The sequence below is a fragment of the Enhydra lutris genome, unplaced genomic scaffold (genome assembly GCF_002288905.1).
Source record: "Enhydra lutris kenyoni isolate GAN:26980312 unplaced genomic scaffold, ASM228890v2 scaffoldscaffold58, whole genome shotgun sequence".
NCBI classification, from domain to species: Eukaryota; Metazoa; Chordata; class Mammalia; order Carnivora; family Mustelidae; genus Enhydra; species Enhydra lutris.
The window spans coordinates 5,397,740-5,418,914 of record NW_019154142.1 but is presented as its reverse complement, the minus strand read 5'-3'; the positions used below and the strand labels follow the sequence as shown (position 1 = coordinate 5,418,914).

General features: G+C 43.9%; 1 protein-coding gene, 1 long non-coding RNA gene and 1 pseudogene across 2 annotated transcripts in view; 1 reads left to right on the top strand and 2 right to left on the bottom strand.

The window, feature by feature from the left end:
* The first annotated feature begins 570 nt into the window (after positions 1-570).
* On the top strand, positions 571-11,672 carry LOC111158291. The gene is made up of 3 exons (XR_002641345.1): positions 571-610; positions 3,333-3,450; positions 10,733-11,672. It is a non-coding gene; the product is annotated as an uncharacterized LOC111158291 (long non-coding RNA).
* Positions 1,374-1,903, bottom strand: LOC111158290 (annotated as a pseudogene).
* The window catches only part of LOC111158289 (solute carrier family 22 member 16), a 39,418-nt gene continuing 21,328 nt past the window's right edge, over positions 3,086-21,175 (bottom strand). The window contains exons 4-8 of the mRNA XM_022520225.1: positions 16,415-16,946; positions 13,026-13,153; positions 10,115-10,224; positions 8,971-9,070; positions 3,086-3,426 (exon numbers count right to left, since the gene is read on the bottom strand). Coding sequence (XP_022375933.1) covers positions 3,217-3,426; positions 8,971-9,070; positions 10,115-10,224; positions 13,026-13,153; positions 16,415-16,946 — 1,080 coding nt within the window. The 3' untranslated portion in view covers positions 3,086-3,216. The remainder of the gene's footprint in view (positions 3,427-8,970; positions 9,071-10,114; positions 10,225-13,025; positions 13,154-16,414; positions 16,947-21,175) is intronic.

Here is a 21,175-nt window from a genome sequence, read left to right as displayed (position 1 = left end):
GAGTCAATACTAGGAATAAGGTATATTTTCCCTAAATTAATCTAAAAATTCAATTCGATTCAAGTTGAAACCATGCCAGGCAGTTTCTGTAGCGTCAGTAGGAGTGTGGGCTCCTGGGTCCCTGGTCAGTGGCAGAAATGTGATACCTGCGTGAGCAGTGGAAACCGAGGGTATAGGCGTGGGGGCTCCCAGCCCAGTGCGGACAGTGTCTTCTGGCCTCTAGCTAACTTCTCCTTCTCCATTTTGTTCCACGAGCCCTCCCCACGCTTTGGTAACTAATTCCTTGTATTAAATTTTTCTATGCCTGAAATAGCTCAGAGGGTTCCTGTTTTGCTGACTGGGCTCTTGCTAATACAGAAATACCTACATGAGTGCTAGACTGAACGATTGTAGGGTCTGACAAGACAGAAAGAACGGGGCTTTCCAGATGGGATTAGTGCCCTTCTGAGACACCAGAGCACTCTCTCTCTCCCGGCAGAGATACACAGAGGAGGTCATGTGAGCACACAGTGAGACCCTGGCTGCCCGCAAGCCAAGAGAAGAGGCCTCAGGATAAAGTCTACCTTGCAGGCATCCTGATCCTGGACTTCAAGCTTCCAGAACGTGAGAAGTAAGTTTTATGTGGTGGAAGCCACCCAGACTATGGTATCTTGTAATGGCCGCCTGAGCAAACCAAGAGTAAAAAGAAAGTCAAGAAAGTATCAAAGATTAACCAAGAGGAAAAACCTAAATACCTGTAGAAAAACAGGCTGAGGATGAAGGAAAAAAAAGAAAAAGCGACACAGTAAGAGGTGAGAAGAAGGATAAAGAAATAACTCCCTCTCATATCCTCCTGTTGTTTTGTTTTCTTTCACAAAGGGAGAGAGGTTTAGGGGGTTATGTTTTATTTGCCAAGTGAAGAACTGAGGACTTACCCAGGGAATGGAATTAATATAAAAAGCCTAAATAATTCAAATCAAATCCCTTTTTCCCTCTTACTAATGTTTTTTTGTTTTTTATTTTATTTTTTAAAAGATTTCATTTATTTGAGAGAGAGACAAAGAGCAGAAAGGGAGCACAAAGGGTGGGGAGAGGCAGAGATAGAGGGAGAGGGAGAACCAGGACCCAAGCTCCCCACTGAGCAGGGAGCCCAATGGTGGGAGGGGGCTCAATCCCAGGACCCCATGATCATGACCTGAGCCAAAGGCAGACGCCTAACCAACTGAGCCACCCAGGCGCCCAGTAATAACAATAGCATCTATGTAGTTGTCTTAATCCTCCTTTTATTTATTTTTTTTAAGGAAATATCAAGTTTAATTTAAGGGAAAAAAAAAACAGAAATTGTCTGAGGAAACAACAAAACAAATTAATTCCTGAAAAAAGAGTTCTGCATCTTGGTGATCACATTTGTTGAAAGGGTTGCAAAAAAATTAAAATACCCGTTAGCTTAAGAATTTTTGAGCTATCTGCAAATCAACTCATTTCAGGAGTGGAAGAATCCTTGGTTATTTCTTACTATCAAAATTTACACAGGTTTCTCTTTTGAACGTCTTCTACATTTAAAGAGGCAATCATACAAAAACTCCTATATTCCAAACACGATAAATTCTTTGTTTCCGCTGAATGTTAATGGAGGGGCAACTAGTACAACACCATCTCCCCAGACAAAAAGCATCGGAATATTCCGTTTTGTTGATTTATAGATCTCTTCGTATGTTTCCTCCTCAATTTCTACGGTAGTCACAGTTTCTTCCACATCTCCCAATATCATATTTAAATGCTGATCATAAGCATGTAATCTGCCTCGAAGCTCTCTGTCATTTCTCATTTTCACATAAATTCGCTCATCTAGGCTGAGGTTGATGAGATCCAAGGGCTCTTCTACGGTGCTGGTCTGTTGTTGCTGGTCTACGTCGTCTGCCATGTTTCAAACCCTGTGCCCTTTCCCCTTAATCCTCCTTCTACTTGCCTCTGCTGCTAACGTCACCAATTCTACTATATTAGACATAGGTATAGCCAATCGCTAAATTTCAAGAGCATAGAAAAAAATAATGATGAAGCGATAGGAAAGAGAAATCCCAAACCTATGGCAGACTTGTCTGAAATGTGTTCCTCTAACAGGTATTATTTTTTTCTGTTGAAATAGTAAGGATATTAAACTGAACATACATGCAAAATATGGTGTTAGGTGAAGCTGGGGAAACAAAATTTAGTACTTAAAAAACAAGAGTGAAATCTTCCTGTAAAAAAGATTTTTCAAGGCAAAAATACTTATTTTTTTTTTTTTTACATTGATAACATCCAAATGGTACTTAAAGTCAATTTCCTGGATGATCAGCAAACAAAAATTTTGCAATGCACTACAAGGCCACAGATTCTCTGTACTGTGCAGGAGACTTAGGGAGAGAATTTGGCAAATTTAGGAAAGATAAGAATGTCTAGAAATGACTAGAAAACTTGCACCTGGCCCTGAGCAGACAGCTGTCCTTTAACTAGACCTGACACAAAACACATTTGTCTGCTCATTCAAGCCCTCTTGCCTCAGTGTGCTGAGAAGCCAGACACCTTTTTCTGTAGCTATTGTTTCTATGGTTAAGTTAGGAAGACAACATTTTTTGACAGGGCATTTTTTAAAAGATTTATTTAATTGAGAGAGAGAGAATCTCAAGCAGACTCCCCATTGAGTGTGGAGCCCAAAGTGGGGCTCGATCCCACGACCCTGAGGTCATGACCTGTGCTGCAACAAAGAGTCAGAAGCTTAACGGACTGCACCACTCAGGTGCGCCCAGGGCATTTCTGAATAAAATCTGAATTTAGAGCTATGATTCTCCTAAGAGGAGAAGGAATATCAGAAATAGAATCTTCTAGGGGCTTTGTTGAAACCTCCCATGACCTCTCTTCCCGGTCCCCAGGGGGGCAAGGGGATGCTGGTCCTGATGGGAGGGTGTGACATTCCCTCAGGCCCACATGGCTGGAGGCAGGGGGACGGTTGAGAATCAGTAACATATAAGAACAGGGAGAAGTATTTTATTGCAGTGATAAAGCAGTGTAAAAAAATGAGAATTCTCATCTTGGTTTTATTTCCTTTACTTTTACAAAACAATTGTTTTAAGATTTTCTTACAAAAAATTTTTAAAAGACATACAAATGACATTCGGGAGATGAGAATAATATTCCTCCTAATACAAAGTCATTGAAGTAAACAAGAGTTCAGGTGCCAGACAGCACAAGGCACATTTATTCACCAAGACCAGAAGCCCCTGAATCAATGACTTCTACTTTTTCCAACGCAGTATTACTGGCTGTGGGAAATAATTTGCCTGAACTCTCTTTTTCTCTCTCCTGTTTGGCAGCCTCCTCCCAAGTCGTCGCCAGAGGCCTCCCCATGGTTTCTGGAAGCATTAGCGACAGCATGCCACTGACGAACGCCAAAATCCCAACAACCAGCTAGAAGGAATTAAAAGAACAATAGTAAGTGACATATCAAGAAAGAAATGTACCCTTCAGAGAGAACAGTAATTTCTGAACCTTTTACAGAGGGCAACAGCATTAAATTGGAGGGAAGAGTTGTCATTTTTATGCCCCGGGGAAACTTCGGTTACTTATGCGGTCCGCAGAGTTGGTCCAGTCACTGGTTCGTTCATTCGACCACCATGGAGACCTACTCAGCAAATCCCAGTTAATGTCTACATTAGTGCCCTTGCAGGCACTGTCCTAGGAGCTGCACAGAGAAAAAAGTCCCTGTCCCATCTTCTCCGATCCTAGAGAAACCCAGCAATTGAACCCTGGGTTGGGACTTCATGGCCAGAGACTGTCTTAGTCAAAGTTGTCCCTGCCCCCCAAATCGGTACATGATCAATATTCAATAGATGAGGCAGAATGAATGAATGAATGAATGAATCCACAAATGAGTGTTTCAATGAACCCAAACCTACAGAATTTAGAGAGAACCAAACAAAGGCAAATAGAAACTAACTGGTACTTTGCGGGGTAAGGGTCCATGTGATTTCCTAAAAAAATTCAGTATTTCTTTACTTTCCAAATTTTCACACCCAAAAGGCAAGCTTTTAGATTAGCACCAAGGTGGTTTGCCTTTAAAAATGCAAATCACATTATACCCATTTTACCTCAATTTAAGAAACAGCAAATCGCATTAAGATTTAAAGACTGCCTATCTATTCTCAGTTGATCCTTATAGAGATCCTGGGTGGATTCTAGAACTAAATCTCTACACAGTCTATAAAAATGGGTCTCAACCTTACATAATTTAAACGCCTCCAGCCAAAATTACTGCCTGGGAAGAACTCATAAAAATAAAAGAAGGCATGGATTTCCTGACAGGTCTGCGTCCTTGGAGGAGAAACTCGCAGTGCACAGTACCTTGGTGGCATGAGGCAAGGCCCCATCAATAACACGTGGGACCCAAGAAGGCGGGTTTTTATTTTGTTTTGCGGAACGCTGATAACCTAATTCTTCGAAGTCCTTGAGCAAGCCTAGAAGCAGTCACAGAATTTAACGTGACTTTCCAAAGGACGCTTTAAGGTATCTTCTGGTGACTCCAGACATAGCAGGGGAACCCACTGGATAAGTCTAAAAAGAGTCACTGGAAGATCCAAACCAGGACTGGATTTTTCTTTTTTGGCTTGGCCGTGAGAAGGATCGCCAGGCAGGACACAAACCCCATAACCTGTCACCTCCCTCCTTTCTCACATAAGACCTGGTCTCCTGCCACCTGGGCCAACTCCCTCCGCCCCCTCAGGCGTCCTCATCACAAGCCCCCATCACTTGTTCTTCATCTCTCCCTCCCGCTTCACCCTCTCCAGACCCCACTGCCCCCTACCTCAGATGGCTGGGGGAGGGGGGACCGGTGGGGGTGAGGGAGGGTTCCTCTATCAACAGCCTCCCTCTTCTCTGCATGTTTTCAACCCTTTCCTTTCTCCCAGTTACTTTCCTTCAGTAAAAATAACCGTTCTCAAGCCTCTTATAATCTCTGTGCCCGCTCTGCCTGGGAACTTGCTCCTGCTACCCATGTGGTCTTGGTTACTTAAATTTCCTGCTCCTCAGTTTCCTCATCTGTAAGATGGAAATAAGAGTAGTACCTGCCTCAAAGGAGGGTTGAACGAATTAAATTAAATGACCCATCTAAGGCGCACTTAAAACAGTGCCTGTCCACGGTAAGCGGTCCATAAATGGGATCATGTCATTTAAAGAAGCCAGAGAGGCCCCCAGCCTTGGCCCACATCACCCGAGCCCCTCAGTCTGCTCACCTCCCCTCACCTCTTCATAAACTGACTCCCACACCCACTCCTCTGGCTGACCTGTGGGGGCTTCCCACCCATCACACACAATTCCAGTGCACTGTCCTTCCCCATGTCAACCTGTCCCTCCTCCCGGGTTCCCTCCAGCCACCAAGAATGGCTCTGGCTTCCCTCCCACTCCCTACCTCCAGCACACCCAACTGTTCACCATGTCCTGTGGATGTGACTTTTTCATCCCATTGTCTCTAAGTCACCCTTAGCACAAATGCAGTTCCCTTCCGACCTCATTTGATATCCCTGCCTGTTTTTCTAGAGGCTCTCCTGACTTCCATAACCCACCCTGGTGTTAGCAGTAAGCATGACCCCAAACCCAAACTCGTCATGTTCTATTTTCTCTGTAAGCCTTTGCCTTCCTGTTCCCCCTACCTAGAATTCCCTTCTCTCTTTCTCCTCTGGCTGACTTCTACTGGCCCTTCCAGACATAGATTGGAGGACCCCTCCTCCAGGAAGCCTCCCCTCTGGCCCTAGCCTGGGTTGGTAGCCCTCTCCTATAACCCATGACCCTGGCATTCCCCATGTTCAGCCCTCATCTCTGGGGCTTGGGATGGTTTGTTCTTCTGCCTTCCCCAGGCACTGGACAGACAGACGTCTCTCAGGACCGAGGCTGTTTCTTTCATCTCTGCTCCGTAGCACCTAACAAGGAGGCTAGCTCAAATACAACACTCAACAAATCTTTGCCAAACTAACTGAAGAATACAAAACTGATAGGAATTAGTGTCCCCTTATTTCTTAGACTACTAGAAAACAATGGTCTATAATAAAAGCATCAGAACAGGTGATTTTCATGTGCTTCTTTTTGGAAGAGAAAACACAAACTCATCTTCTAGATCAGCATTTCCATTCCTCCAAAGGAAAATATTGGCTCCCTAGGCACTTTGACACCCATAAAGAAGCTTAATGAGAAATTTTATAATTTATTTTCTTACTCATTAAAAACAACCAGCAAGGTCATCTGGGTGGCTCAGTGGGTTAAAGCCTCTGCCTTCAGCTCAGGTCATGATCCCAGGATCCTGGGATCGAGCCCCGCATGGGGCTCTCTGCTCAGCAGGAAGCCTGCTCTCCCCCACCCCCTTGCCTGCCTCTCTGCCTACTTGTGATCTGTCTAATAAATAAAATCTTAAAAAAAAAAAAAAAACAGCAACAGCTGTTGCATCCAAAAGAAGCATATTCAGACTATCTCTGCCAGGAACACAAGACCCTCCTGACAGAGGTTGTCTTGGGGAAAGAGGACTGGGCACTGAGGGTTAGGGAGGAGGACTTGATTTCTTTGTATTCCCTTCTGCACTGTTTGTTTAACCTGTGTGAAAAGTAGGGTATTTGGGTTTGAATCCAAGCTCTGTCACCCCGGTGACCTTGAGCTACCAATTATTTTCTAAACATCAGTCTCCTCATCTTTAAAATGCGGATAGCAACAAACAGTATCTGTAATCTATGAAGACCCGTTTTTTTTTTTTTGTTTGTTTTTGTTTTAGTTTTGCATAACAAGTGCTATTTAAGTAGCTGGTAAACAAAATTTAAAGTCCCTTTTGACTCCATAGCCCCTAACGGACTATTATGGATGTCTTTTCTTTCTTTTTTTTTTTTTTTTTGAATCTTTATTTGGTTTTAGTATTTTTAGAGCAGTTTGCTTTCATAGATGTATTTTCTGTGTGTTTCAGCTTTTTTGTTTCAAAAATGCCTTTTCCGCTTTTATCTCCTATTTATTTAATGAGGAGCACAGAGTGCTAGCACAAAGAAGATGCTTCTAGAAAAGTCCATGCCCTAAAAAGGATGGTGGACTCTCCAAAACACTTCTCTATGCAGGCCAGACAGCACGTATCATTTCTCAACCTCAGAGTCAGCCCCTAAGAGATGCTGGCATCCCAACACCACAATTACGCAAACCTGACGAGTGCCCATTACTGGGACGTGAGAGAGATCCAGGCTAAGCCAGTGATTCCCAAAGAGTAGGTGCACACCATCTCTGTGTGCAAGGTGATTTTAGGGAGCACCACACACTTTGTTCAATGGTTCAATGATAATGGTCCCGTTACTTTATTTTAGAAAAACATATGACTAGCCTAACACCCATGCTTTTGCTGATGATATTGCTGAAGACAAAGCTAATTTTAAAAAGCCAGTCTATTTGATTTAAAATACCAGTTAAGGGATAACATGAGTGGCACACAGAGAGAGGGAAATGCTTTGCTGGATACAGTCCTGGGGATCCAAAGTGCCCTATCCAGCCAGAGTCCAGCGGTTTAACTAGAGGGACAAAAACACATGCACAAACCATAAAGCTGGACTTTGGCTCCCTGTGGGCGCGAAAAGCAGCGCACGTGAAAAGCTACGCAGACTAGAGGAAGGGAGACGCGGGGTCGTGGGATCCAGGTGTCTTCCTCAGAGAAGTGGGGTTTGCTCTGCTTCTTCAAGGATACAGGCAAGTTTAGCAAGGGGAGATGGGAGGAGGCTTCCCTGCAGGGGGGTATCTGCAGGGGGTCCATCTGGAAAGGACTTCAATACCCAGCAGAGCTCAGACTTTCTCCAACCCTGAAGGAGACGTGGCAGTCAGGAGTTGCTGTGGTGTGGCGGACTCTTCTGACAGGGTCGGGGGAAGCACAGGGAGAAGATCTGGGAGGCAGACGGCGGAGGCCATTGAACCGGAAGCAGACAAGCTGGGGTGGTTTCCAGAAGGAAGGTGAAGGTTTCGTGTCATGGATGGGGACACGAGGGGGATAGAAGAACAGGGCCATTGAAATGTGGACGCTCAAGGGTCCTGCTGGAGGCTGCTGACTTCTCCCCCAAAGTGGGGAGCAGAGGGGAAGGGCATTAAGGCACGGCCCTGTCCTGTCCGGGAAAACCTGACTCCATTGTGAGACCCCCCCGGGAGAATATCCATGAGACCAGGCAAAGGATGGGTTTGCAGTGTGGAAGGGAAGTCTGAACGGAGAAGAGGTTTTCCACACAGGGACTGGGGAGGATAGCCAGGATGGCTCTCAGAGGATGAGTCTATTTAAGGCAAAACCAGAAAATGAATGAGGAGCACTGAAGACGAGAGGGGCAGCCTAGAGTGAGCTGTGGCAAATAAGTTCAAGAGAGGGCATCTGGAGGAAGAGGGAGAGGGCCAGAGACCCAGGGCCCTCCCCTAAGTTTCACAGTGCCCCAGGCCACCTCCAACCCCCACTCCCAAGCCCTCCCCGCCTCCCTAAGCCCCCACCCCACTTGTCTCCCATCTTCCTCCTGAGCAGAAGCCTCCCCCGTGAAGAACATGTCAAGTTTCAGGTAAGCTGAAAACCAGACCCCTAAACCTCTCCATCAGGTACCACAGAACCTTCCAAGCAGCAGGCAGCCTCTAGAATTCACCTTGACCTTGGCCAGGCAGGCACCTGGTGGGAACCCAGAGGCAAGGGCCGGGTGGGCGGAGAACAGAGCTCTCCCTACGCAGCTTCAGGAGATGGGTGGGGAGAGGTCCATCCACAGCGAACACAAATACAATTATGGGCTCACCAGAGGCGGAAGGCAATCACGGAATATAAAACAGCAACCGCCACTCTCCTTGCCGACTCGTTAACAAGGTTTCTATAAACCTCCAGAACTGCATTATAAACTGGCTTCCAAGAAGTAAAAATACAGAAGGCAATTAGCTCCCCCTCCCCGCTGCTGTCCCAGCGAGGTTCTCTAAACTGATGCACACCTGCGGTAGGAAGGTCCAAGCGCTGGAGAGATAAACCCAGAACGGGGCCACGATGCTTCCCAAACGGCTCACCATGCTGCCGCTTCCCACGGCCAGCGACCTGCAAACAGGAGGAGCATCAGGACAGCAGCCGGAAGTGCACATGGGTGCTGGGAGGGCAGACCTCCTGCAGCGCCCCCCGCCCCCACCTGCCCTGCCACACTTCCAGCAGAGAACAAATGTAATAAAACTTCAGCTCGGCCTAATATACTGGAAAATAATTTTACACTAAAGTTTCGAGAATCACTTGGGATTTAGATCCACATTCTGTGAAACAGTGGTATATACAGGCATACAGCAGATAATTCAAGACCCTTCAAGACCAAAAAATATATAATAATAAAAATAACCCATTCTTCCTTTGCTATGCAGATGAGGCCCTTATGTGTATTCATTCAGTCTAACATTGAGAATAACATTGGTCTTCTAGAGCAGGAATTTGGTTGGGGCAGGGAACGGACAGGAATGGGGAAGAACGGATTTATATCTGTGGAACATTCTATTTTAATTGTTTAAAGTCAAGCAGTATCTTAATGTGCTCCTCTTTAAAAGCTATTTAAGGTAGCCTTATAGGATGTGTAGTAAGAAGGAAAGAATGTGTTTTTAATGTGAGTAAGTATCTCTAATTAAGCCAAGAAGAAACGCCCCACACAGGAGAAAGCAAATCGGCCAAACAGTTTGATCCTGGACCTCAAGCCTCCAGATACGTGAGAAAATAGATTTCTGCTGTTTCAGGCACCCAACCTCTGGGGTTTTGTTAGGGAAGCCCTGAAAGTTAAGACAATGGACATCAGAACATCAAGAGACACATCCTGAGAAAATTAGCCTTGAATCATACAGAGAGTCAGTATAAGTCAATCGTATTTGAGATTTAAAATGGTTTTAGAAGAATAGAGTGTGATATCACAACAATTTCTTTAGTATCCTTGCTAATGAGGTATAGACAAAGCCTCAGATTCAAAATTTGCATCATCGTCTGACTTTCCCATGTCTCAGAGCTCCAGTAACTGCTAAAGAAAGAAAGCATTTCTACTCAAAGGTCAAATATAATGAAATGACATGTAAGCAAAGGACAACAAAAAAACAAAAGAAAAATAATTCTTACCTTACCACGGTCGGATACAGCTCTGCTGTATAAAGGTAAATGAGGCCAAACGAGGCCCCTATGGCAAATTTTCCAGCCATAGTCACCACCACAGTATAAACAAAGTAATCCTGAAAAAACATATATTAGCAAAATAGGCCATCAGAAGTAACATTTTTAAAAGAAAAATGTGAAATCTTTAAAATTATTATTTATTATTACTATTATTTCTAATTACCCAACACTGTTCAGAACAATGAAAAGTTTCATTTCTCTGTTTGAATTTATTTTGTAATCTCTACTCATGGTCTCTGAAAGCTTTTCATCTTCCCAAAATTTAGAGAAAGGTTTAATTGCACCTCCCCTCGGCCTTGGAGATGTCAAATGAACAAATGAGAAAAGCCGTTTGCAAAGACTGCTCTCGAGACACGCCCAGATGGTACCCATTCCCTAGTAATTGACCCACTCCTGGAATTGAGCAGAGCAGAATGAATCAAAGAGCCATAAAAACAAATTGTGCCCTTTGCAACAGTAATCCTCTAGCTTATAAATTATCTTTAGAAAATAATCTGAGATGGATAACTGAATTATTAAAACAGATTCTTCTTTTTTTCTTTTCGTCGATGCATTTCTCAACAGCGACCCTTCTCAACAGAGCCTCCAACTCAGTTTCTGCTGTCCCTCCACTTCCAGCTGTGGTTCGCAAAGCCCTCCCCCGTTCCATCTTTGCTCTCCTTTCCTGTCTGCCAGCTGGATGTGGAGACCCAGGGGACCCTGGAGTTCGTGTGTTGAGGATGGCGGTGCCTCGGTCAACCTCAATCCCTGAATGACCCGGTGAAGCCAAACACCCCCTCCCCTCCCAGCACCACTACCCAGGTATACCCACATCGGACTTTCTATGGGCAAGAATAAGTATCTATTCTGCGAAGTCCCTGGAACCTGATGGAACTCGCCTCTAATGAAGCAACGAATGTCACCTTGTCATCCTGATCCCTGCGTGTTTGCTGGATGACTCTGTTGACAGTATCTGTTGTAGATAGTGTTTACTGAATGAATTAATGTAACCTGGAAAACACTGATGGGTGCTGACACTGCCGTTTGGGGAGAAACTTCATCAGAAGGAAGAAATTTGTGGTTAAATGTTAGTGCCCTGTTTCTAGAAATCCCCATCAGCTACTCTCCTGTTTTCCCCATTATCGCAGAGGCGTAATCATTATAGGACTCAGAGGTTTTGGGGTTCCCCTAAATCTTCACCAGCCAGCTCAAAGGCAGCTGCCATCAACTCAACTACTGTACCTGTAAACTACTTGAAAAGACAAAACCAAAAAAAGGTGTGAATGAAGTTCCCTCAAACTGGCAGCAACCCCCTGGTCCTGAGTAGTTTGACGGCATTCGTGATAGTTGTGCGTCAATCAGTGGGAAACTTCAATTGTATAAAACATTTGATTCACCATCCTTCAGAATTAAGTGAAGTATTACTATAAAAAGTCACTGGTTAACTTAAAGAAAATTTCAAACAATATGCAAAACTTAAAATGCCTTGCTCTAAATGGTGAGATACTCTTATAATCCTAGAGAAAATTATAGAAAGTATTTTTTTTAAGATTTTATTTATTCATTTGAGAGAGAGACAGAGAGAGCACATGCAGGCGGAGAGTCAGAGGGAGAGGAAGAAGCAGGCTCCCTACTGAGCAGGGAGCCCAAATTGGGGCTTGAGCCCAGGACCCTGGGATCATGACCTGAGCAGAAGGCAGATGACTGAGCCACCCAGGTGCCCCATAGAAGGTATTTTAAAGTACTGTTAGAGTAACCATATTTTCCAAATCAAGAAGGAAAACACAAGTTCTGATAACATTTTGCAGGGGGAAGAGGAGGAGCACTTCTGGATGCAAGAATTATTCTGGGGGGGGGGGGGGGGGTAGTGCCTGGGCGGCTCAGTCTTCCCAGTGTCCTGGGATAGAGCCCCGCATCGGGCTCCCTCCTCGGCAGGAAGCCTGCTTCTCCCTCTCCTTCTCCCCCTGCTCGTGTTCCCTCTCTCGCTGTGTGTCTCTCCCTTAAATAAATAAATAAATAAATAAATAAAATCTTTTAAAAAAGAGAGTTCTTCTAGGGGATGGTGTTTGCCCAACCATAGAAATGGGAAAGCGGTTTCAGTAGTTTCTGGCAGTGTTTCTCAGCAGGAAACTGCATTTTTAAGAACGAGCTCCTTGAGGGATTTAGGCACACTTGAAAGTGAAAACCACTAGACGCCTGCAATGAAAAGCAAGACTGTTTAAATTGAAACAGTCCTGAATATAAAACCCATTATATCCTTCAGATGTCTCCATTGGCTTCCTCCCTCCTCTGGTTTCTAATTAGCTGTGACCTTCTCTGAGAAGCACACCATCCTCGATCACCCTGGATAAAATAAACACATATCACACACACACACACACACACACACACTCCACCCCTCATCCCCTTTTGGTTTTCTTCACACTTGTAGAAACTTGATTCACTGTGTGTCTTCAGCCCCTAGAACAACATAATAGATGCTGGATACACATTTGTTCAACGAATTAATGTTTATGACAACAATCATCACTGGAGGACGTGATCAACTTCCCTCATTCAGGACCACTGTGTTTACAAAAAACAACACTGGTCATCCCTGGGAACTGGGATTATGGGCTTTTTTTTTTTTGGAAACATTTTTTTCCTTAAATTTTTTTTTTTTTTACCATGAGCATGTATTACTTACATCACAGAGAAAGAATGTTTTAAAAAATATTTTAAAAAATGTTTAAAATTTAAGACTGTTTCAAAAGAATATTTAAAAAAAGTTTTTTTTAAATATTATGTATCTTCTCTGTCCATGTGTCTGAATGGATCTTCGTCCTTACTGCCACGGTATAACTAACTGTGCCTTCAATAAAACATAAAAATAACTCACCTTGGGGATCACCATAATCACACCACAGAACAGTGCTCCGGAAATCAGTGAGCAGACCAGAACGTTTCTTCTCCCTATTCTGTCCATCCCCCAGCCTATGAAGATGTAGGCAGGAATTTCCACTGCACCTGTCATTGAGTGAAAGGGCTCTCTATAAGCCGTGGCAACAACCACACAAGGGGACCTCGTCTTCTAATCCACCACCCAAAAGGAAAGATCAGCTCTCTTCCCATTACCAGGGGCCCCTAAGGGCTACCGAATGCCTGCCCTGCAAGTCCAACCCCTTTGAAACTCCCTGGCATGAAGAGGATGTGTCCTCGGAAGTGCACTAACAGCCCCACAGTCCTCCTGGCACTTATCACCTGTCCTGGGGATCTCGCCCCCCACTAGGCTGTAAGTTCCCCGGTACACAACATGGGACCCAGAGGCCAGGTGTATTGGACGACTACATGAGTAAATTCATAGACGACATTGAAAATTTCTGATCTTTGGTTTCTCACGATTGGCAGAACGAGGGAAAATTCTAGGTCAGTAACTTCCAAGTTAGGAACTAAAGCAGAGAATTCACTGTCGGCTAGGTACACAAACCAAAGATAACACACGAAGGATTTTTAAATCTGAAAGTAAACATCTAAACATCTAACATGAATCCCCAATGGCCTCTTTTTACTGCCCCACCTTGAAGGTGAAGGCTGGAGCTCTGAGTCCATAACTGACTGGAAAGCCCTTCTCTTGAAAAACCAAAGTTTGAACCTGAGATCCAGAGCCTAAAAGCTCTATGCCTACCAGCCAGAATGAAACAGGGCGCAAGCAGAACCTTTTGGCCAAACTGAGCAGCCCCAACGATGTCCTTTAGGAAAACTGCCATCGTCTACCAGGCCAGATCTTCCATGTAATTCAGTCTTGGGGTTCTCCCCTCCCTCTGCAGCTTGCCTAATCTCAGGATGGGCCCCGCCCCCGCTGCTCAGGCGTGACAGGCCCTTGTCCACGCAACTGCAGAACACTGCAAGCACATGGAGTGGCAGGTCAGCCTCTCTGTCTCCCACAGCTTCTGAACACACCTCGGGGGGTGCAGGGAGGGGGGTAGAAACCTACACTCCGGGTGAACATTCTCAGTAGTACATCAGAAATTTACATAGCTGCCACTGCTCAAAAAAAAAAAAAAAAAAAAAATGGCTCAGGCAAAGACAAAAAAGAACATTCCGAGCTGTCTTTGAGGCTGCCTTCCATCGACATGGAACATAGTCAGCTCTGAAGGAAATGCTCCCTTCCACAGACCTGAAGTGGCAAAGTCCATGCTTTTAGGCCAGATCAGGGTGTACATCTCTTACTCTACTCTTCTTCTTTTTTAATTATTTTTAAGAGTTTATCAGGCACTTTTCAAGGTCAACTAAGATAATGACCCACAAAAGAGCCACATGGGAGTAAGACCAGCTTCGTGTCCCCTCTTTCCAACCGGGAGTAAATGCTTTGAGCCGAATGAGTAAGGGATAGCTCAGGGAAGCAAGGTCTTCGGGAGCCAAGACTCCTTTCCTGCAGCCTCCCTCCCCCCACTGCCTCCCTCTGTGCCTCAGGCCAGGGTGCCCGGCCACCAAGCAACTTCCTGGGGTCTAGCAAAGCAGAGCTGCAACTGTGAAATGGCTGAAGGGACATTTAAAGTATCCTACAACTGGTTTTTCTTGAGTTGTCGCTTCAAGATACTGACACCACCTCTAGTTTTTGGTGTGACCGTGTCTGGGATAGACACGTACAAGCAATGAGGCCCAAGCCTCCTGGGATTCGGACGATCAGCCATTACTTTCTTCAGTCTATAATACAGAATCTCCCCATTCATCCAGACCCAGTTATGCTCCTATCCCCACATGACCCCACGGGTATGTCTTGAAGCTGGACTGAAATCCCCACCAGCCCCGACCCATCTCCAGAGATAGAAACTCGTTCCAAAATGTCACAGCACAGAAATGCTGCCTGGAAGCACCTGCCAGCAAGAGAACTTCCGGGAAGGATAAAAACATGAAAAATCCAAGACAGTAGAGAATAGAAAACCATGTATATTTATCTTAGAAACATTTTTATATTTATGAGATGTCCCAGTTTCTTGGGAATTTATAACTCCATTAAAACAAAGAAACTGTATCATAGAGAACTAAGATTCCAACTTCCCTAAGCTTCCCCATGTCACACATACCCCCCCACCCCCCACCCCACCAGTCCTCCTGCCCCTTGCTACTCTGTTCTAGGAATTCTGCATCATTTCTCGAGCTGACATCCAGAATGGGTCTTGAAGCCAACACGGACTCTGTCTGCAAGCTTGTTGGCTTCCCCAAAAAGAGAAGAATGGGTTTTTATTTTTTCTTAAAATGACTCCCCTGGTAATTCCTGCTGAGCTATAATAAACAAAAACAGATGCATCATCAGAGTCCCTTAATGAGAAGGGACACGGTCTTTGTGTAAAAATGTAAGAGCGAGATTTTTCTGAGGATAATAGCAAAAGCAGGCAGCCTTCGTGAAAATGACCAGGAGTTAAGACTAGATGGACACGTATCAACTTCTAAAGTTTCTCTCATGTCTGGTGTGAATTTGGTTGACCCTCGGAGTCGTGCCTCAAGACGTCATGCTATCTGGGGCCATTTTAACCTGCTACTGAAATAAAGAAGCATGAAAATGAAATTATAGTTGCGTGTATTTAAGTGACCTTACGGACTACAATTTCTAAATTAAGGACTTTTGAAGGTAGAAAGATACCAGAAGAGCTCAAAGATGTATTAAATTTAAAAACAAAAGCCACTTGCAAAGAACAGTAGTTAGTGAATGATCTCTTCATCTGCACAAATGTATGAAAATGCATAGAAAGAGGTCTAAAAGGGTACAAGCCAGATATTACAGACAACACCTCTCAAAGAGAGTTCTGAGATGGGGATGGGCTTATGGGAAGGAAGCAAGCAAAGAGTAGAGGCAGAAGAGGAAGGAAGGACTCAATTCTTTTAAGTGCTGGCATGTTCTAAAAGAGAAATATAGGCGTGCCTGGGTGGCTCAGTGGGTTAAAGCCTCTGCCTTTGGATCAGGTCATGGTCCCAGGGTCCTGGGATCAAGACCCACATGGGGCTCTCTGCTCAGTGGGGAGCCTGCTTCCTCCTCTCTCTCTCTCTCTCTGCCTGCCTCTCCGCCTACTTGTGATCTATCTATCTCTCTCTCTCTCTGTCAAATAAATACATAAAATCTTTAAAAGAGAAATATATACCTGTACTCCAGCATAATAACACTAAAAGAGACCATAATAATATAGTTGGCAATATTGTTCCTGGTAGAGAAAAGACAATAAAAACATACTAAAAACATGGTGGAAACATCACTTCATTGCCACACTTAAATATACTTTAACTACTTACCCATGAGGAAGAGGTTTAAATATTCATTGCCTCCTAAATTAACAGAATTCAAGGAGAAGAAGTAGAATCCCAAACACCCAGTGAACCAAATCAGCCAAACAATAAGTGTCCTTGTTCCAACATTCCAGTTAGAAAACAGATCTATCAGGTTGTGCTTCTTAACTTCAGAGGGTTCATTACCAACAGGACCATTTAGATCCAGTGACAAAAGTTCTGACAGTTTACAGGAGCTCACCCTATTCCACTTGGCCATCGTATCAACTACTCTCTGTGCTTCTTCATGTCTTCCCTGTGAGAGAAGCCAAAAAGGTGTCTCTGGGAGTATCCAACAGCACAGGACAAAGGGGACAGTCACTGTGGAAAGGATTATCTGATAGATCCACCAGGTCCTGACAAAGTAGGCTGTCAAAGCCACCACCATCGTTCCAATGGCAAAAAAGGAATGCATCTGGATGCATGCCCACGTCCGAGACTTCATGCCAATAAATTCCATCACATAGACAAACACCACCACGAGATAGCCACTTCCAGACTGAAAAACAAAGCAGGGAGGGTGGTCCAGATTTAAGGTCACATTTATTAACTGCTAAGGGGTCTGATCTCTCTGCATATCACACATAGGCAAGAAGGAAAATGACAAAAATTGTTTTCTGAGACCCTTACCACATTTGTAAAATGGTGGTTAAGTCAATCCATCCTTCTTTAAATGGTTCTTTCCACCCATCCCCCACCCTCACCACCCCAAAAGGCCAAACTCGAGAGGCTAAGTATGATAGAGATGACAGGATATGTGTGATATATGTTAGACTCTGCCTTGGGTTTCATGTAAGCATTCCTCTGTAGCGTGCGTTTATTTCTCAGTTAATGTAACTGTAAACGTGCATACCAATTACTCTACATACAACAGGTCCTTATTATTAAACCCTAAACTGTTAAATGGGGGCAAAAAAATTGACAACTAATGTGAAGAAAAAGATTTGGTTGAAACTTTAACAAGCAACAAAAGAGAAAATAAACTGGGCTTCATGAAAATTAGAATTCCGTGCGTCAAAGGAGGCTACCAACAGAGTGAAAAGACAACTTATGGAATGACATATTTACAAATCATGTATCTGGTAATAAGAAATTAATAACCAGCATATATAGAAGACTCCTAAAACTCAACAACAAAACAAGCAATCCAATTCAAAATGAGCAAAGAAATTTGGATTTTTCCAAAAAGATATATGAACGGCCTATAAGCACCTGAAAAGATGTTCAACATCACTAACCATTAGGGAAATGTAAATCAAAACCACATTGAGATACCACCTCATAACCATTAGGATGGCTATTAATTAAAAAGAAAACACCCAAAAAATAACAAGTGTTGAACAAGGATATGGAGAAATTGGACCTCTTGTGCACTATTGGTGGGAATATAAAATGATACAGCTCTTATGGGAAACTGCATGGGGATTCCCCCAAAAAAACTAAAAATAGAATTACCATATGACCCAGCAGTCCCACTTTGGATATATACCCAAAATAATTGAAAGCTAGGTCTCAAAGAAATATTTGTATACCCATGTCTGTAACAGCATTATTCACAATGGCTAAAATGTGGAAGCAACACAAACATCCATGGACAGATGGACAGACAAGCAAAATGTGGTCTATCTAGATAATGGATTATTATTAAGCCTTAAAATCGAAGGAAATTCTGACACATGTTACAACAGGCTTGAACTTTAAGGACATTATACTAAGCGAAATAAGCCAATCACAAAAAAATTAAATACTGTATGATTCCACTTATATGAGGTATACAGTGTAGCTGAAATCATAGAGATAGAATGCAGAATGTGGTTGCTCAGGGCTGAGGAGAGAAGGAAATGAGAGTTAGTGTTTAATGGGTACAGGGTTCCAGTTTTGCAAGATGAAAAGTGTTCTGGAGATAGATAGTGATTACGGCTGCACAACAATATGAATGTGCTTAGTATCACTGAAATGTATACTTAAAAGTGGCTAAGATGGTAAATTTTATGTTATGTGTATTTCACCACAATTTTTAAAATTGGGGAAAATAACTTTATTTTGAAAACAAGCCTATCTTTAACAAAATTTAGACTATAATGGCAATAGGTGATCATTCTTGGAATAAACAAAGAATGAATCAAATGATGGACTTTTGTGTGTGTGGCAGGGGGGTGGATGATGAGGGGATTAGAATTTTTCCTTCCAGAGTATTTCACATTTGACTTCTATAGCGCAAATCAGAAAGTTAATTTTTACAAAATTATTTAAGAGCCAAAAGCCTCTCTTAATCCTTTGATATTCAAATCATAATCTTTTGAAGGCTCATCATGTCATTATCCTTGTGGATGTTAATTTCTTCAAAAGTTAACTGGTCTAGTTCTGCCACATCCCAACAGGCCAAGGGATTTGGGTAGGTTGATTTGGTTTTCCCCATTGCTCTCAAAGACATTTGTAATCAAACATCTTTTGTAAGACCTGCAATTTCTCCTTGCATCAGAGAGTCAGAAAGAGGCTAACCTACAAGCAATTTCCTGGGCCAGAGGGGCTGACACTAGCAGTAAGCAGGGATGTGCGTGGTGGGGCCTCTCCTGCACGAATGCTTGGTTTAATATTTTTGTGACAACAGCTTCCATTTCTTCATACAACCTTGTAATTGCAAGACTCAGATAGCGAACCCTGATCATGAGGACTCCCACACCCAAAAATCTAGTTGTTTGGTAACTGCTGCTGTTACAGTACACAAAGATGGTGATTACTGTCAAATACTCTAAATTTCCCCCAGTAAGTTAAGAGGTAACACCAGTGCCCAGCAGGGTTTTTTTTTTCCATATTAATTCGGAGTCCACTCCCACTTCTTAGTGGTTACTTCTGTCACTGGGTACAGACAATCCATACAACTATGTAATCCCAAAACACTCTTTGGATCCATTCACACCCGTCACCTCCACTGATAACACTCTGCTCTTCCCATCTCCCCGGACACCACCTCCCCTCCCCCAACAGAGCAGGCAGAGTAGCTACTTGGCCCCACCTGAGCCCATTCAGGACATTCCCATTGCCTCTAGGAAATGACACAAACTCTTGATCATCCTCTGAGGCCCTGGCTAATCATCCCCGACACTTTCAGCCTCATCAAGGTATTTTATCTCCTCTCTATTCTCCAGACATCTGGACTTTCAATTCCTTCTCATCTTAGGGCCTTCTTACTTGCTGCCTCTGCCTGGAACATTCTCTTACCCATTCCTCAGAACTAAAAAGCCTGTGACTCTCCAGACTCTCCACCTTCCCAGCTTAAGACCCCCCACTGTCATGCCACCATTGTCAACATTGTATCTTCCAGGATGGCCCATGAGTGTCTCGCCTTTCCACTACGCTGTAGGGTCATTGAAATAGTCTGGTCCAGCTTACTCTGCGGGCAGATTCTAATAAATACGTTGACTAAATGAGTCTGTCTGCATCTTCCCTACTCAGAATTCAACCCCAACTACATTTCTCATGAAAATCGAAGACAAAAATTTAAGGCTACATTTACAAATGCATTCAAAGAGTGGCTGTCTCATTTTCTCCGTTCCGGAAATAAACACATGGTGTTTGCAAGACTGAAACAGCTATTTTCAGAATGCATCCTCTTAAGCCTTCCAAAAGAGGACCTTCACAGTCTCTCCATACCTGTGCTTCCACTGAGCCATCATTCCCACCAAAGTGTTCATCAAATCTCACTCTGCAAGCCTAGAGCCATCTCCTCTCATTCTGTCCTTAATGGACACAGACTGCTGGTTGTTAACTTTTGTGTTAAAAACTCTTTACATTCCTAAATATATATAAGTACTTTTTTAAAAGGGGCTATGCGGGGCACCTGGGTGGCTCAGTGGGTTAAAGCCTCTGCCTTCGGCTCAGGTCATGATCCCAGGGTCCTGGGATTGAGCCCCACATCGGGCTCTGTGCTCTGCAGGGAGCCTGCTTCCTCCTCTCTCTCTCTCTGCCTGCCTATCTGCTTACTTGATCTCTGCCTGTCAAATAAATAAATAAAATCTTTTAAAAAATAAAATAAAATTAAATTAAAAGGGGGCTACGCCTCCAATTCTCCTAAATTTTTTCTTTTTATGCATCGTCCCCATCCTTGGGCATGCACGTGGCTTCCTAGGAACCCTGTCCAGCCATTAGGGAAGACTCCAAAACTTACGCACCCGCCTGCTTTGTGAGGGCCAGGACCTCTCCTGAGATCACATTCCTTGGCCTCTCCCCGGAATCTTGGCTCATACGTCCCGGTGAGAGGGGATGCTTGCCTGTCCCTGGGTTTAGCAAGGTCACAAGCTCCTCCCACAGTAGAAACTTCACTCCACTCTCCTTGACCGGTGACCTCCCACAGGACTCACTGCTTCTGCCATTTGGCCATTTGGACCCTGTCTGGATGCCTCACCAAGTGTGGGGATGCTTTGTCACTGGCTGATCCACTTCCGGTAACAGTCCCCACCGGAAGGATGGCATATGCTGTGTCAGGCGCCCTACCGTGCACTTAACTTTAATCTCACGGACTCCTGAAAACAACCCAGTGAAACAGGGAGTATTTTCTACAGTTTACAGCTTAGAAACTAAGGCCCAAAGAGTGTTTGCCCAAGGCCACACAGTGAAAAAGCCAAAATATCTGTTTGCCCAAGGCCACACAGTGAGAAAGCCAAAATTTGACAAAGTTGGTGTGCAAACTCATGCCCGTTTCCCTATATTTCCCTGTTCCTCGTAACA